The sequence below is a fragment of the Fusarium pseudograminearum genome, chromosome 4 (assembly GCF_000303195.2).
Source record: "Fusarium pseudograminearum CS3096 chromosome 4, whole genome shotgun sequence".
Lineage (NCBI taxonomy): Eukaryota > Fungi > Ascomycota > Sordariomycetes > Hypocreales > Nectriaceae > Fusarium > Fusarium pseudograminearum.
Genome location: NC_031954.1, coordinates 2,841,725 through 2,857,441, shown reverse-complemented (window position 1 = coordinate 2,857,441; position 15,717 = coordinate 2,841,725). Strand labels below are relative to the sequence as shown.

The 15,717-nt window shown below is 48.9% G+C and overlaps 6 protein-coding genes across 6 annotated transcripts, besides 4 other annotated features; 4 read left to right on the top strand and 2 right to left on the bottom strand.

Moving 5' to 3' along the window:
- Nucleotides 1–37: 37 nt before the first annotated feature.
- FPSE_03179 (uncharacterized protein) lies at nucleotides 38–1,218 on the bottom strand (the record flags this gene model as incomplete). Its single annotated transcript, XM_009256298.1, has 3 exons — nucleotides 38–493; nucleotides 838–1,114; nucleotides 1,169–1,218. The coding sequence occupies 3 exons, from the start codon at nucleotides 1,216–1,218 to the stop codon at nucleotides 38–40; spliced, it is 783 nt and encodes a 260-aa protein (XP_009254573.1).
- Nucleotides 1,219–1,813: 595 nt separating this feature from the next.
- Nucleotides 1,814–2,191, top strand: FPSE_03180 (uncharacterized protein; the record flags this gene model as incomplete). Its single annotated transcript, XM_009256299.1, has 2 exons — nucleotides 1,814–1,983; nucleotides 2,032–2,191. The coding sequence occupies 2 exons, from the start codon at nucleotides 1,814–1,816 to the stop codon at nucleotides 2,189–2,191; spliced, it is 330 nt and encodes a 109-aa protein (XP_009254574.1).
- A 207-nt stretch (nucleotides 2,192–2,398) lies between these two features.
- FPSE_03181 (uncharacterized protein) lies at nucleotides 2,399–3,567 on the bottom strand (the record flags this gene model as incomplete). Its single annotated transcript, XM_009256300.1, has 3 exons — nucleotides 2,399–3,138; nucleotides 3,188–3,408; nucleotides 3,464–3,567. 3 exons carry the CDS (start codon nucleotides 3,565–3,567, stop codon nucleotides 2,399–2,401), a joined length of 1,065 nt encoding a protein of 354 aa, XP_009254575.1.
- A 381-nt stretch (nucleotides 3,568–3,948) lies between these two features.
- FPSE_03182 (uncharacterized protein) lies at nucleotides 3,949–4,664 on the top strand (the record flags this gene model as incomplete). Its single annotated transcript, XM_009256301.1, has 3 exons — nucleotides 3,949–3,984; nucleotides 4,050–4,347; nucleotides 4,402–4,664. 3 exons carry the CDS (start codon nucleotides 3,949–3,951, stop codon nucleotides 4,662–4,664), a joined length of 597 nt encoding a protein of 198 aa, XP_009254576.1.
- Nucleotides 4,665–5,172: 508 nt separating this feature from the next.
- On the top strand, nucleotides 5,173–7,700 carry FPSE_03183 (uncharacterized protein; the record flags this gene model as incomplete). Its single annotated transcript, XM_009256302.1, has 5 exons — nucleotides 5,173–5,592; nucleotides 5,647–5,851; nucleotides 5,902–7,284; nucleotides 7,339–7,490; nucleotides 7,551–7,700. 5 exons carry the CDS (start codon nucleotides 5,173–5,175, stop codon nucleotides 7,698–7,700), a joined length of 2,310 nt encoding a protein of 769 aa, XP_009254577.1.
- Nucleotides 7,701–11,754: 4,054 nt separating this feature from the next.
- Nucleotides 11,755–11,790: a microsatellite.
- Nucleotides 11,791–13,443: 1,653 nt separating this feature from the next.
- Nucleotides 13,444–13,471: a microsatellite.
- A 378-nt stretch (nucleotides 13,472–13,849) lies between these two features.
- Nucleotides 13,850–13,943: a repeat region.
- A 339-nt stretch (nucleotides 13,944–14,282) lies between these two features.
- Nucleotides 14,283–15,680, top strand: FPSE_03184 (uncharacterized protein; the record flags this gene model as incomplete). Its single annotated transcript, XM_009256303.1, has 1 exon — nucleotides 14,283–15,680. The coding sequence occupies one exon, from the start codon at nucleotides 14,283–14,285 to the stop codon at nucleotides 15,678–15,680; it is 1,398 nt and encodes a 465-aa protein (XP_009254578.1).
- Nucleotides 15,589–15,632: a microsatellite.
- Nucleotides 15,681–15,717: the final 37 nt, after the last annotated feature.

Genomic DNA, 15,717 nt, shown 5'->3' with positions numbered 1-15,717 from the left:
TACAAGTGACTGCTTGACTGTTGACTATCAGCTACTTTCAACCAAGTCGCTGACCTCGACCACGAGTCCGCCACGAGTCTGGCAAGGGATCGCCCCTATCCACACCACTGCTACTGCCAGTAGAGGCCGAGTTACCAGGTCGGATAGCGGTACCAAAGCCTCTGTTGAGAACTCTAGGAGTTTGGACAAGACGCTCAAGCCAGGCAGGGACTCTCAACAACTGAGGGCCATTGCCGAATTCGGGCCAGATCCGGGCGAGAAAGTCGTAGAGATGGGCGGCGAACAAACCCTCAATCTCGACCAGGGCTGCACTGGGTCCCGCCATGAGCGCAGTAACGACAATCATGCAGAGCGGCAGAGTCTGGGCTGGGATAGTAAGAACCAGGAATTGCGTCTTCTGGCCTCGTTGATCCTGAGTCACGGTGTACGCCATAGCAAGGATGATGCCGTTCAAGTACAGCATGCTGTTCAAGCCGGTAACGTAGTCGATCATCTAGCGACGTCGTTAACCTCTGTACATGCACAAGACGATATGGGTACGTGTTGGGATATAAAATGTTTTATTGCTATGATATAGAAATGTAGGGAGCTAAAAAACCACTTGAGTGAATTGGGAGTCACACAAGCCATCCATATAGACATCCCACCATGCCTGCACCGCAGACCAACCCTGAAATGCGAATGATGGGCGGTCCGAAGTGCAAGGGTAATCTTCCTCATTTCCAGGAACCGTGATAGCTGAAGAGGCAAAGCACTATCCGGGCAGATATATGAGGGGGGTTTTGAAAGGGGCACGTAGGAAAGTTGCAAGGCACGGGTGTGTAGACAAAAGCTTACCAGGATTACTGAGCAGACGAAGAGAATGTAAAAGACAAGATCGACCTTGCGCGGGAAACGAGCGTTTCCCATCTCCAACTGAGTGCAATAGCGATACAGAAAGAACGAATTCATGAGCAAATTGATGGGGTTCAGCTCGACGAAGAAGCATGTTACAAGGCGCCAAATCTGAGGAGGGAACATCCACAGATAGGTCGGATGATAAAGCACCGAGTAGACCGACACAACGTTCAGCTTGCAGGTGACGGACGTCAACACTAGAGCAGTAATGAGATTCCTGGATAATAGTTAGCAAGATGTACAAAGTAGCATCAGGTGAAGAGTGACGTACCGAGAGATAGCTGGGAGGTCCCAGTAGGCGGCCATCACATTTTCAGCCATGTTGGGCAACTTTGCTCAATTTGCGTGATGTAGAGTTAGTGGGTAGCAAGAAATAAATAAAACAGCTGAGTCAATGACAGCTTTCTTTTTTTCACATCAATAAGATGAAGAAAACAAGTGAAGGCTTCAGCGAAGTTTTATGAGGAAGAAGAAGCACGGGACTCTGCGAAACCAGGCACCATTGCTTGGTTATTGCATGCGTGTCATCTTCGCTTCCGGAGCTTTGGTCCATAGAAGAGAGTAGAAAAAGAGAAGGTGGTAGCTTGAGAGAAAAAATTCATTAAATGAGCGAATCCGCTATAGCGGGGCACGATGTCGGGGCCGACATTTCGCCGCGTTGTTGCGGCTGTGTGTGGCGGTTGAGAGCTCGCGCCACAATCAACCAATGAAAGTGTGTCATGGAAGCGGCATAATGCGGCATTCGGTTTCTCTAAGGCTCATGGTCATATCGCCTGATGTTTTGTGAGGATTTTTCTATTAATTCATTTATTTAATTCCTCAATTGACTCTTCGGCTAGGCTATTTTCACGTCACCCGAAACCCTGAGCTTATAAATCAAGCACTGAGCACGCTGAGCCTCACTCAATTCGTCATCATGCGTTCTCACGATGCTATGAAAAGTGAAGAGGCCAACGATGCCGCCTGGGAAGCAGCCAGAGGAGGTGTCGCAGGTGCTGTCAAGTGGGGAATCGGTGCTGCGATACTGGGTGCTGCCGGGTACATCTGGTCGCCGCTATATCGATCCATGACGGTTCAATTCAAAGTGTAGGGTCAAATTCCACAACTCACCTGCCTTACACTAACCCCTTCAAGGTATCTACAAATGTGTGGTATGGTTCCAGGAGCCATGATTGAGGCGGACTCACGACTCAGAGCATATGAGCAACGGGTGAGAATGCAACGGAGGTTAATGGGCGACAAGGCCAAGTGGGAACGATACGAGGAGGAATACATCAAAGGCGACGGCAAATGATCACCATACTGGGAAACAAGCATGAAATGTCACTGAAAAGTTTGACTGTAACTGCTGGGGGTATAACGGCGTACATATTTCACATTAAAGATGACCATTGAGTCGTCCTTGTAAAATCACATTTCTTTACCATCTTTTCCCTTACTTGCTCAGACAAATGCCAACCCCAACGCCTGTTATGTACCTATGCCAACTCATCTTTAGATCTTACACTCTAAAACGCTTGGGGTCCATGTTGATCTTGCATAAGCGAACAACGCATCCACTGAGCTGAAGCAGTGTCTGCACGCCTTCCAGGACCTTCATATGCGTGAAACCAATCTCCTTGATGAACTCCAGCTTCGAGTGTTCGCTCAGCGTGGGGATTGTCTTTGTGACCTTGAACATAGTGCTGATAATATCGTGGCTCGAGTAACCCAAATCCCAGAGTTCTCGGAGCGTGTCAAGTGCAGAGTCAACCTTGCCTTCATAGCAAGCCTTCAGCATTGCCTGCACCTTGATCGGGTGGGGTGAGTCGACAACCTTGAAGACATTGTCTCCTGATACGAAACCGAAACCGGCAAACGTAGACTGGAGGTTGTTGATAGCCTGTCGCATATCTCCCTCGGCGCTAAAGACCAGTGCAGCTAGGCCGTCATCGCTGAATTCCACCTTTTCAGCTTCAATGATTTGCATCAGTCGCTTCAAAACCTGAGCGTCTGTCAACTTGGCGTATCGCAGGATGGCGCATCGTGATTGTAGGGGCTCGATAATCTTGTTGGACTGGTTGCAGGCGAACGCGAATCGTGTTGTGTTGGAGTAAATTTCCATAGTTCGTCGAAGGGCTTGCTGAGCACCTGAAGTCATGCTGTCGGCTTCATCGAGAATGACAAGTTTATGGCGGCCAACAGGTAGGGTGACCTTCTTTTGCGCAAAGCCCTTGATTCGGTTTCGGACGACATCAATACCTGGCTATGTCAGTTGGTTGATCGATTGTAGAGGGGAAATCACAAGTACCTCGCTCGTCACTGGCATTGAGTTCCAGAACCGCCTCCTTGTACGAATCGCCCAAGAGTTGCCGGGCCAGACATAGAACACTGGTGGTCTTTCCGATACCTGGCATACCCGAGATGATAACGTGAGGCATGTTTCCTTCTCTGGCGATAATCTTTAGTCGCTCGACCGTTTCTGTGTTGCCGACAACATCGTCGAGGAAGACCGGTCGGTACTTTTCCACCCTAGCAACCACCAGTGAGTGATAGTCTCAACAAAGGTAAAGAGAAACAAGCATACCATGGGAGCTCATAATTTGGGGCACCATTGGTAGAAGCGGCGAGAGCTGCTTTTGTGACTGAGTTTGATGACTCGCCACGTTCTTCGGGTTTTTGGGAAGGCATTTTGGGTGAGATGTGGTATGGATTGTTGGTGATGAAGCTGGAGCCTTAGAGTCCTCTACCAAATCTATGGATGTCAATCACTTAACGCGACTAAGAGAAATGAGACGCGTCGACCAGTGGCAGGGAATATGGTCCGTGCGTATGTACCTGTGGAAGGAACCTGGAGCCCCACTCCTGCCACCGCTTTCCGTCTTGCAATGGCAAAATCTTGTCAGTGCGATAACTTTTTTGAGTCTAGCAAAGAGCAGAGATACCCTCCAATACCTCAAAGATACCCCCCCAACACACGAACCCTCGATAATCCGCGGCAGAATTCTCGCCAGGAATCCGCACGAATACTTGCGACTCGGCTTTTCAAATATCTTCGAGGAACTATCAACCATGGGTGTCCAGAAAAAGACTCGCAAATTCGCAGAGGTACGTCTTATCGATAAGCGGCGCAAAAGTTGCCCAAATTTCAACATGCTAAATATGAAGGATAGGTCAAGCGAGTTATCGGTCGTCGCGATGCCAGATTGAAGGAGAACAAGCTCAAGGCGGAGCTGGCCCAGAAGGAGAAGGAGAAGAAGACCATCAATGGCGAGGTTATCCGAGAAGCTCCCCAAATGCCCAGCAACATGTTCTTCCAGCACAACACAGCTCTCGTCCCACCCTACAGCGTTCTCGTCGATACCAACTTTCTCAGTCACTCAGTTCAGCGAAAGCTCTCTCTTCTCGACTCCATGATGGATTGTCTTTATGCCAAGTGTAACCCTATCATCACATCGTGTGTCATGGCTGGTACGTTATTGTTCCTCTAACCGTCTTGAATTCTATACTGACATGATCCGACAGAGTTGGAAAAGCTTGGGCCCAAGTACCGACTGGCGCTGAGGGTTGCGCGAGACGAGCGATGGACACGACTTGAGTGCGACCACAAGGGTGTATATGCCGACGACTGCTTGGTCGACCGAGTGCAGAAGGACAGAATCTACATCGTGGGCACAAACGATAAGGCGCTCAAGCAACGGCTACGCAAGATTCCTGGTGTGCCTATCATGAGTGTGGCGCGTGCCAAGTACGTGATAGAAAGGCTGCCAGGTGCACCGGACTCATAGAGGAGTTTCATTTTTTCGCTGTTTGATATTTGGGAATGGAAAATTGCATTTACGATTTACGATGCATTACATGGGCAGTTCCTGTTGACAGCTTATCTTGTTACATGGCTTGACTTTGTTGTCTGGTTATAGGGTAGATTGCAGCCATGGTTGAAGGAGTTAATTAAGTATCAACAATTAAACCATACAAATGAGAAATAGTCTTTGATCGTACTGTCATGATGCTTTTAGTGGTTTCCCAGTCTCTGCGATACAATAAATATCGCTGGTTAACTGAGTAGGTATATAGTTATAAGTGGTCGTGGGTTCCTTTATTAGTGTGTGATTGGGTAGTTTTCACGATCAGACAACTTACGAGCTCCGTCTTACGTTTAGGCACTCAGTTGTTGCGTTCGGGATCGACTTAAGTAAGCAAGGTACAAGTCAAACAGAAAAACATACTCCTGTTGATACAATCATCTCCAAAGAAGAAACTCCGTTACAACAAGGAATATCGCCATATCTCGCCATGGAGCTGGAACTTAGCCCAAACGATAACGAACAGTCATCAACATCTGAAGCTCGTCAAAAACGCTCTCGTATCCTCCTTTCATGCGCGCCCTGCCGCAATTCAAAGCTCAAATGCGACAGAGAGCAACCATGCAGCCAATGTGACAAAAAGGGTCGCGCTTCGCAGTGCACTTATGCTCCCAAGCCTGAGAGGAAGCGGCCAGCCAAGGGCATGTCTGCGAGGTTAAAGCGGCTTGAAGGCGTGGTGCGGGAGATGATGGACTCTGAAGGCACACTTCAGACAGAAGTACCCATTTCAGTAAATAGCTCACGAGTCACCAATGGAGTTACTGGTCCTGAAGTACAAGGCCAAGTGGTGGGAGGCGACAAGACGACAACGTATGTTGGAGCGACACATTGTATGGCTATGCTGGAAGATGTGAGTTTTTGTTGGTTCTTGGGATGTCGAGATTTCTTACTGATAATGATTCAGATTGAAGACTTGAAGAGTTATTTTGACCAGCCCGATGAAACTGAGGAAGATCAAATTCTGGCAGACGAGATCGACCCTATGGAACTCATGTTGAATACTAGAGCTGGCCCAAGAAATCGAGACGAGTTGTTGGGCCGTCTACCAGATCGTAAGGTAGCAGACAGACTCATCTCACGCTATTTTGCCTCGATGAGCCCCTCACAACGTAAATGTCTTCCATTGCACGCCTACAATGCAATCACTTACAAGTACCAGATATTCTTCATCGACCGACTTTCACTAGACAGTATGCGAAGTTCTGGCAAGATCCCGAGGGAACTTCTCTGCACTGGATAGCTCAGTTGTTCATGATGCTCAGTCTCGGTGTTTTCTTTAGCAAATTCATCAACTCAAGTGAGCTTGAGGGTGACTCCCCCCTGCCAGCTCTGGACAGAGTTCGCCATTACAAAGCCTGTGCTGGATGGGCCTTGGTCTGGGGCAAATACACACAGCCTTCATCGGCAACTCTACCAGCTTTCCTGTTTTACGTTGAGTCGCACTTTCTATTCAACCGCGCAGCTCAGATGAATTGCTACGTGCTCTCTGGTGTGTGTATGCGCTTGATGCTCAAGATGGGCCTTCATAGAGATCCAAGCAAGCTGGCCAACATTTCGCCCTTTGAAGGCGAGATGAGACGGCGCATGTGGAATATGGCTATTCAAGTCGAGTTTCTGGTTTCCTTCCATATGGGACTTCCTAGTATGCTCCAGGGAATCGAAACAGACACTGCAGTGCCACGAAACTTGCAGGATGAAGACTTTGATGAAAACTCAACAGAACTGCCTGCGGGTAGGCCCTCGACAGATTGGACGTCTGTGACATACCCTATTCACAAGACACAGATTCTACGAGTATTTGGTCGAATCGCACAACAAGCTCATGCCCTAACACCGCCGAGCTATGTCGAAGTCATGAAGCTTGACAATCTACTGCAGCAAACCTGGCAACAGGTTCCATCTTTCATGATGGTACGTCCACTTGACGAGTGTGTTGGAGACCCGCCAGTATTGCTCATTCAAAGGTTCGGACTGACTGCCGTCTACAATAAATGTCGCTGTGTCCTGCACCGGCGATATCTCGCAGAGACAGTACCGCAACGAGAACATGACTACTCCCGCAGGCAATGTCTGGAAGGAGCATTGTCTTTACTGAACTATCAACATATAATCTGGGAAGCTTCTAAACCAGGCCATGTTCTAAGCCAACACGCCTGGTTTGTCTCATCCCTCTCGGTTCATGATTTCCTACTGGCTGCTATGGTTATCTATCTTGTGATCAAGAACGAAAGCTGTTCAGATATCGGAAGTGACTACTCAGCACCCACTAAGGATGAACTCATTGACATGTTGAAGCGATCTCATTTCATCTGGTCTGATGTCTCACAAAACGTGATCGAGGTCAAAAAGACAGCAGACACGTTAGCGACGATGTTGACCAAGCTCGGTGTTCCAGTTGACCAATCGACAAACACTCATAAACAAGCGAGGCCTATATTCGGTATTGAGAACGAATCCTCGTCACTAGGCGCTCCCTCGGTAGATCCCAGCACAATGGGGTCTATCGGAGCGGACCCAGGACTTTTATCAACTCTGGGCCTGAGTAGGACTTTTCACATAGAAGTGATAGATAGCCCACATGCTGACATCGATCCAGGCACTTCGACGGGATCTACATCAGAGCAGACACCCCTGGATCTGGGTCTGACAGGAGATGCAGGAACTAGCATGAGTTTTCCGAGTATGGGGACGGAGGGGCTCGACTTCGATCCGGCTTGGATGGATACTGCAGCTAGCAACATGGATTGGGTAAGTTACCGCGCCCGGGAGGTGACCTGAAGGTTGAGGCTCAAGCTAACGACACGACAGCGCTATCTGGACATATCACTTGCTCACAGTCACGATGCTGGACGGAACGAGGATACCGGCCAGACATGGATAGAGAGGGCGCCGCCTTTGGAGGAGATGGACATCATGGGATCAGGAAATTGGATTCCCAGCCACCCCGGGTCCAGCTGATGTTACTGATCGTAGATAGAGACATGGATCTTACTTAACCCAATTATGTTCGGCTCTGAAACTAAAGATACGACTAGGGAAGACTATAATAGCTCCCTGTTAAATGTTGGGGAAAACCCTCATGTCAGATAATGATACTGACAGGCTGAGACAAGCCGTTCTCGGGATGGGAATGTCACCACCTCCTAGACGAGTAAGAGTAGACGGTGGTGTGGCTCTCGAGAAGTAACTAAGTTAAGGTATTCCTATGCAACAACACACGGACAAACAAAACATCCCGAGCTAGGCCCGTTATCTGGGGAAAAGGGAGATCCGGGGAACAAACTAGTTTGCCAATCCCCGCAGAAAGCCGCTTAGATGTTGATGAAGTTCCTTCACTATCAGTGTGCCCAGCTACTGTGAGCCGAGGCGTTGATGAGGTGAGGGGTCAGAGCATCATCCATGCTCGAGACTCTCCAAAGTTGCCACGTACTTTGAGCCAGATCCGGCGACGATAAGAGAAGAACCAACAGCATCCAATCTCTCGTGTAGGATTCATCACCAAGATTGCGAAATAACTGACGTGCTTTGTTGAGCACGATAAGAGTTTCGATACACCATACAACAGCTCAAACCCAATCCAGGCCAACCCAGTCTGGGCGTTGTCTGCTTACAGGGATTTATGACGTCGATCCGGGGAATTGGGTGAGAGTGTTAGTGGACAGAGGATTCAGCCTCCGCGGAGATGTTAATTCCAGGTGCGGCGTCGGAATGCCATCGGCTTATTCTGGATGCACTGCATAAAATCTGCATAACACCAATGCTATCAGCCCGGAACACTACCCGACGCACTCCGTACCTATCCTTGAACGATTCAACATATGATTGTCATTTTCCCGTGTAATTTCTTCTCTCGAGGCCTAACATTTACTCACGAGGTCTTGTGACCGATTGCATTTGATAGACCGCCAGTTTGCAATTTGAAGCTTCTAGAACATTGCCATGGTTATAGAGCTGGCCAATCACTCGGTGTAGAGAACAGGTGACGGGGTAGAGCGAGACCTGAAGCGACTACCACCTACTGTGTAATCCTTGAACGACACTCCCGCATGTAAGTCGGATGCGTCAACTTGACTTCAAGGTTGTACATAACCATATCAATCATGACCGCAGAGTTCAGGGGCACTGGCGAATCAATCTTTCTTCATTGCAACAAACTAAATCTCTCATGATGGATTCTGTGACAACATGTAAATTAAATCCGGTAAAAACATCCGAAGGGATTGTGTAAGAAAATGTGCTCCTGTCGCATGTCAAATATCAACTGTGGCGTCTACTGCACACAAGATTAGCGGTCCGATGGTGGGAGCTCATCCGCCAAATGGATGCTTAGAGCATCTGTGCAATTGTCCACAGGCAGGCAGGACACGCCGTACTGTCGGGTTGCTTCGCTTCAGCCGCTTCGCCTTCAAGTCTGGTGACCGAACAGTAAGGTAATGGCTCCATATTCATGACCATCCCACGAAACATCGTTATCAGTATCTATATCGGTTGCACGAACAAATGGGCAGCCTTAGAGACTTGGACGTGTTGTCAAGTCGATGAGAAATGGATTCGGGGTAAAAAATTTTGACTGGAGAGTCCGCCGTTATTTTTACCTAATTTGAACGCTATTTCGGCACTTCTTTGAACTTGCCTCCACCCTATCGTGGGCAGCTTGTCCAGGGTCGACTGCCACCAAAATCTCGCCGCCGGCCGGTTGGGACTGGTACCAAGACCTGGACCCAGACCATGAACCCGGACCTGGACCTGGGGGCTCAAGGCTAACACCGGAAGCGTGCGTTCCTGGTTGTAGGTCAGGTCGGATCACTCCCGCGACGCGATGATCTCTTCGTGTCTCGTTCGTAGAGTTGAATTCGCTGGTCTCTTAGTGTCGGTATGTTGTTCCTTTGCTGGTTCGTACGACCGTAGCGGTAGTGACCGGTACCTGCTAAGACTGGTCAATGGTTGAATAAGGTTGATCACGAGCAGAGCCTCAGGGATTCGTGGTCTTGGCACATGGTAAGGTTTTTGTCGATATTTTTAGTGGTTGAGGACGATGGTGAAGGAATAAAGTTGGACTTTGGAACAACGAGGAGGAGACTCAACAATTTAATAAACTGATTAGATAGTATGGTAGGCAGGCACGATTACCTATAATCTCAGAAAGCCAATAACAACTTCCATTTGCGGATCCTGATTGGATTGATAACCCAGCACCTGCCTTGCCTTATCATAGTTTGGTAAAGCAGGGCCGCGTAGGGAGGGAGATAGTAGGTATGTGTTATCGTCACGATAACAGCTAACTGTACTTTGTTTCGTCCTATCAAACCTCAACCATGAACTGAGTTTCTTTCTTCCTGGTCAACTGACGCTTTCATTGTATTGCGCTCAATCTCGGAAAGAACTAACTCGTTAAGTCAGGTCAGAAAGACAAGTGAGGCGATATAGCCAGGTACATGAGACATGAAATGAGACATCGGCTTCCCTCCCCGAAAGTTCTCATGATAATGGATTGCGGAGGAGGAGGCAGTACAGTAGCATCGCGTCATTTGTACCAATCGTGGGGGAATGGGAATCACTACGCCGCAAGGCCAAAAGGGTCAATGAATAGCCTTTCTCAATTTCACTTTCCTATTGATATTCATAGGGGTTGTTTTAGTAAAAAAAAAAAAAAAGGTACTAGGTTTATAGAACGGACCAGCCGTGGTCTTGTGATGGAATACAAAAGTGAGCTAGTCCACTGCTAGGCCATAGGTAGTAGATAGACAGGGTCCAAAAGGAGAAACAAAATTGCACCTGAATACTGGTACTCTACCTATCTATCCAGCTTAAATGTGCCGGTGGGATATAATTGTTTGATGCAATCGAGTAAAAGCTATGTAATGAGAATGGGTCGGCGCCTATTGGCGAATAGGAAGAGACCGGGAACCCGTCCTTTTCTTTCTTGTCCGTCTCTGAACTTGCCGTAGTAATGTGACATTGAATGACATGGGTGGCATGAAATGATTGATGATTTGATTGTCTTTGGATGCCAACACCCTCACAGTAGGGTGAATGTCAATCTGACACTTTGAGCGTTGACAACAACAGAAACTGTATGCAAGACCTGCCAAGATGTTACCCAGATCGGCCGCTCACGAGTCGAGTCCCCTACTCCTGATATGCAGGGAAATATTAACGTTGACCTCATGGCTGAAGGAGACACGCTAAATAAGCTTCCTTGTCAGTTGACCCCAAGACACAACGACAAGACAAGACCTTGAGACAAATTCTAGGCGATAAGAGATCGCCGATTGAGAGACAAGCTTGAAGCTACCGCCTAAGTCTGATTGGCCACCCCCGGACTTTTTTTCCTTAATGTCTGTCGAGTTCGGTCTGAGAAAGAATGAGGGTCCTTTTTTTTTCTTCTCGAATTTTTTTCAACGAACTAAAAGAGTGGGAAAAGCGTTCCCCAATCAGAGAGACCAAATTGAGGCCTTCAACGAATTTGCCGGATAAGCAAATAAGGTGCTAGGGATCAAGTGTGTAGGTTGCGTCTACTTCGCCGTCTGCTAACGACATCAAGAAGGCAGATCAGGCTTTTTGGTGTGCTAAACTGTACTGTTTGTGTACTGTATCCGTCAGTCCAGATTGATAGCGATAGCTAGAAGGTGGCTCATTCTCATACCACGAGCAATCAATTTTTGCCCCGATTGGCCCAAGCTTCCACCCAAGACCGATCTTCTAGCACTATCCTTATCCACCTTGACGGCTCCAGAAGCTTTTTCCAGCCCGGTTTTGAATTTTTCTCTTTCCTTCTCTCTGTCCCTGCCCTGTTGTGCTACTCGATTTGTATTGGCTCAGGCTATCGTATTGGGTGGTGAGTTAACGTAACGCTTCACGATTTCCTGGAAATCGCTATTCCCATCGCGCCCCTACGGACACTGAACACCGCGAGGGTAAGGTGACTTGTACTTGTCAACGGGAATGAATGCAGCCCAGGTACAGGGGCGTCTGTAATGGCCATATCGATGACCTGGCTGGGGTTGAGGAGACAACACAGCACAACGCAGCACAACACAACGCAACAACACTCTTTCTTTATCTTTCGTATCCGGCCCTCTCTTGTCTCATCTTGCGAGGAAGATCCTTTTTTAAAATCTTGAAATAACGGTCAAGAGTGTAAGTCTGTTTCACCCGGAAAGGTAATTCGAGTACATGGCGCAAGTACTGATAAGAGCAGAAACACGGAGTGGTTCCGTCTGAGCTAGGTCGTAGAGAAACAAGACAGGTGACTCGTTGACCAAAATCCCAATGGACAAAAAAGGCAACTGTTAATGTACCCCTTGTATCAGACGATACATCTGTCTTGGCTCGAGCTGCCGCACAATCATACCATCAACAAAGGTACCACAGGCGTGTCGCGGTACTTATGTAGTGTCGTTGAATTAAACATGGCGTTTCCTTCACTGACTGCTAATTCTCTTATCAGTCGGTCGAGTCGGTATTCCATGCCGGTCCACAGTCACCAGTCGCAGTGTGTGATACACACAGCAATGGCCACTTTAGTTTCCCATTGTGACCAAGTATCCATTTGTTGTTATCTCCCCTTTCCCGTCTCTCCGGCTTCCCCTCATTCTCACGATCTTTTTTTGATCTGGTCAAGCCATGTTGGGCCAAGCAAGCGAAGACTGCCAGCCATTCCCCGGTTTCCACCCGCAATCTTCGCCATGTTCCCCATTTCCCCATTCTTTCCATCGTGTTCTACTGCACTTCTGCAAGCAAAGTAAATCTTCAGCCCTGATACACTGTCGTTTAAAGATCCGAGAGTCATGACATGTCATAGGCGCGACCTATCAAACCAGGGACTCTGATGTAATTGATAACGGATTGAGGCGTGTCTTTTGATTGGCTGCCTTATCCAGTTGGGTCACACACAGACTGTTAATCGTAGCAGGTACGGAGGGAGTGTTTTGCGCCTGCGCCTGCTCCTGCGCCAGGCCTGAACTAAACTGCGGGCAGGTCCAGGAGCAAAGAGCAAGGGCCAAAGAAGATCTTTCATACCTGCTGTAACTACCTAGGTAGGTACGGAGTAGGTATGTACTAAGGCAAGGAAATCAGCCCAGACCCCTCTTCTCCAAGATTGTTCTTGCTCATATTTGCTATCGGCCTGGGGCTACTTGCAGCTCCTCCTCTTGGCATCCTCTCCCTCTACGCTCAAATCGGACTGGAACCTCTTTGGGCTTCATCGACGCCATCATATTTGGCTTCAGATCGAATCCACGAGGACCCTCGTTTGTGTATACGTAGCGCAGCGCATTACAGCGAATGATCTCCACTGCTGGCAGTCGGTTTCAAGGACTCGGTGCTATCTCCACACCGTCTTGTTCTACGTATACCCCTCCCCGCTATCGTGTCTGTTCCGCACGCCATAAACCGACACCACCCTTATTACCATCCATACCATACCATCCTATCCGTACCTTGTCTTGCCTTGGATACATTACCTTACAAAGGTATAGATTCTTCTTCTTTTGTACGGCTGCTACACACCGACCGACTTCAACTGCAACTACAACCTATCTTATACTTGCACAGAGCCTAGCTCTTCCAACCAGTTCTGCTCCTATTCGTGAACGGTTCTTACACGAGATCGACCTGACCTTGACCGGTGCCACGGATCCCCTTACATTACATTACAGCTGCTGCAAGTTGACGACTTTTCCTCTCATCATCAGCTCGTCTCGACTCTACTCTACTCTGCTCTACTCGTTCGTCTGAATTGTCAGCTCTTTGAACCTCGATTCTCTCCTGCCGCATCTTACAGGACCCTTGAAGTCAATCAGCGCTAGGACTTTCGAAAACGAGACGAAAAGCTCGTCAATTCTCCAAATCCACCTTCACCCACAATCGCACATTGCATTGGCTTGGGGCCAGGGCTGGCTTGCCTGTTGGATCGGACTGGATTGAATTCTCATTACCCTTACCTTACCTATTTAAATCCACCTACGAACTGGGGCGCGTACGCTGAGCGCAAGTCAAGTCAAGTCAAGCCTGGCGCAACGCCGCGACGGAGCATCGTGACCTCTTTTTCTTTTCTTTTACTGGGGTTTGCTCACAACTAGTCGAGATTCTGTCTTGACTGAAATTCTCTATATTTTCCTTCCCCTCTTTCTCTTCTTGGTTGACTTTCTCACGATCTTCCTTTTTCTTCCTCCCCCCTCCTCTCTCTCTCTACCTTTCAGACAGACCAAGAACCCTGTCTGTGTGCATCGGTTACCATCTTGTCGATCCACCACCATACATCGAGTTTTACGTACAGATTGTCTGTACTGTTACCTTTGTCCGCCTGCACCTAAACCTTTCCCCTGGGTGGTCTAATCTGTTTTGCCTCCCCTAACCGGCACACTGAGGACCAGCCCAACATAATACCGTACCGGCTTTGACTTTGCTCTGACCCGTCCCGGCTAATAAAGGCCCTTCTGCCATCTCCGCTCCGTCTCCGGTGGCTGCACCCTCCCGATCGCGAAAGTGATCTTTTCTTTTCCACCACACACATAGAGCGCGAAGCACTGCAATAGCATGCCCGCTCAACTAAACGGGTCCATGACCGCCAGCATTCCCATTCGAATACCCGGCGACCAGACTCAACCTCAACATCAGCCCCAGACTGGTGTTTTCTACAAACAGCACAAGCACTCGAGATCGTCTTACTCCGATTCTTCTCCGCTCGCAAATTCCAGAAATAACTCTTTGACTTTTCGTCCTTATAAGAGGCTCATGTCAAACCCCGACAAGACCATCGCTGTCATCAACGCCAGCGGGCGACAGGCTGCGTCTTTCATCCGCGTCGCCACTGCTGTTGGTTACCATGTTCGCGCTCAGTTGAGAAATCTGGATGGCGTGATCGCTTCTGAAGTCTCCGAGAATCCTAACGTGACCGTTCTTGTTGGTGAACTGTACACAAGGCACCAACCTTCTGAAGCAAACCGCGATGTCACCAAGCATGGCCCTCTCACCGGTGTCGGAGTCAACTACGACTTGATCGCCAATCTTTTCCGTGGTGCTCAACTCGCCTTCATTAATACCACTTTTTACGGCGATGAGATTGCGATTGGAAAAGCCCTTGCTGATGCTGCCAAGCGCGCCGGAATCCAACACTATGTCTACTCATCGATGCCCGACCATGCTGCGTATGATACCAAATGGCCCTCGCTACCTCTTTGGGCCGCCAAGCATGAAGTCGAGCAGTATGTGCGCAAATTGAGAATGCCTGCCACATTTGTTTACACCGGCATCTACAACAATAACTTCACCTCTCTTCAATACCCCCTCTTCTGCATGGAGTTGCAGAAGGATGGCTCTTTCAGATGGCAAGCACCTTTCCATCCTGACGCCAAGCTGCCTTGGCTAGATGCCGAGCACGACGTCGGCCCAGCGGTTCTCCAAATTTTCAAGGACGGCCCTGCCAAGTGGAATGGAGAGCGTATAGCACTTGCATATGAGTACCTGACCCCCAAGGAGGTGTGCCGCCTTTTCTCCAAGGGAGTTGGTCGCCCTGTGCGCTATGTCCATGGGCCCATTGAGGTCAAGGTCCGGATTCCAGAAGGTTACCGGGAACAGCTTGTGGCTCTTGAGCAACTCTACGACCCCAATCGAAAGGATCCTAGAAAGCAGCCGCCTTACTTCGGAGACCCCAAGGTTGAACTAAGCTGCCCAAGCGAAGCTCTAGAACTATGGGAGGGTCCCCGAGGTATTGAAGAGTATGCCAGAGAGATGTTCCCCATAGAAGAGGAAGCCAACGGCCTGACATGGATGCTGGAAGATGATTCCAGCGACGACGAGGAGGTGCAACACGCAGCACACTCGGTTGAGCAACTGAGAATCCATGAAGGCGATGACGACGACAGCGATGACGATAATGACGACGGCCTTGTGATAAAAGGCCGTAAGCGCGACGAGGAGGAGTGGTTAGCATGATGAGGCAGCCCAATATTTGAGGGCCCACGGCGTCCCG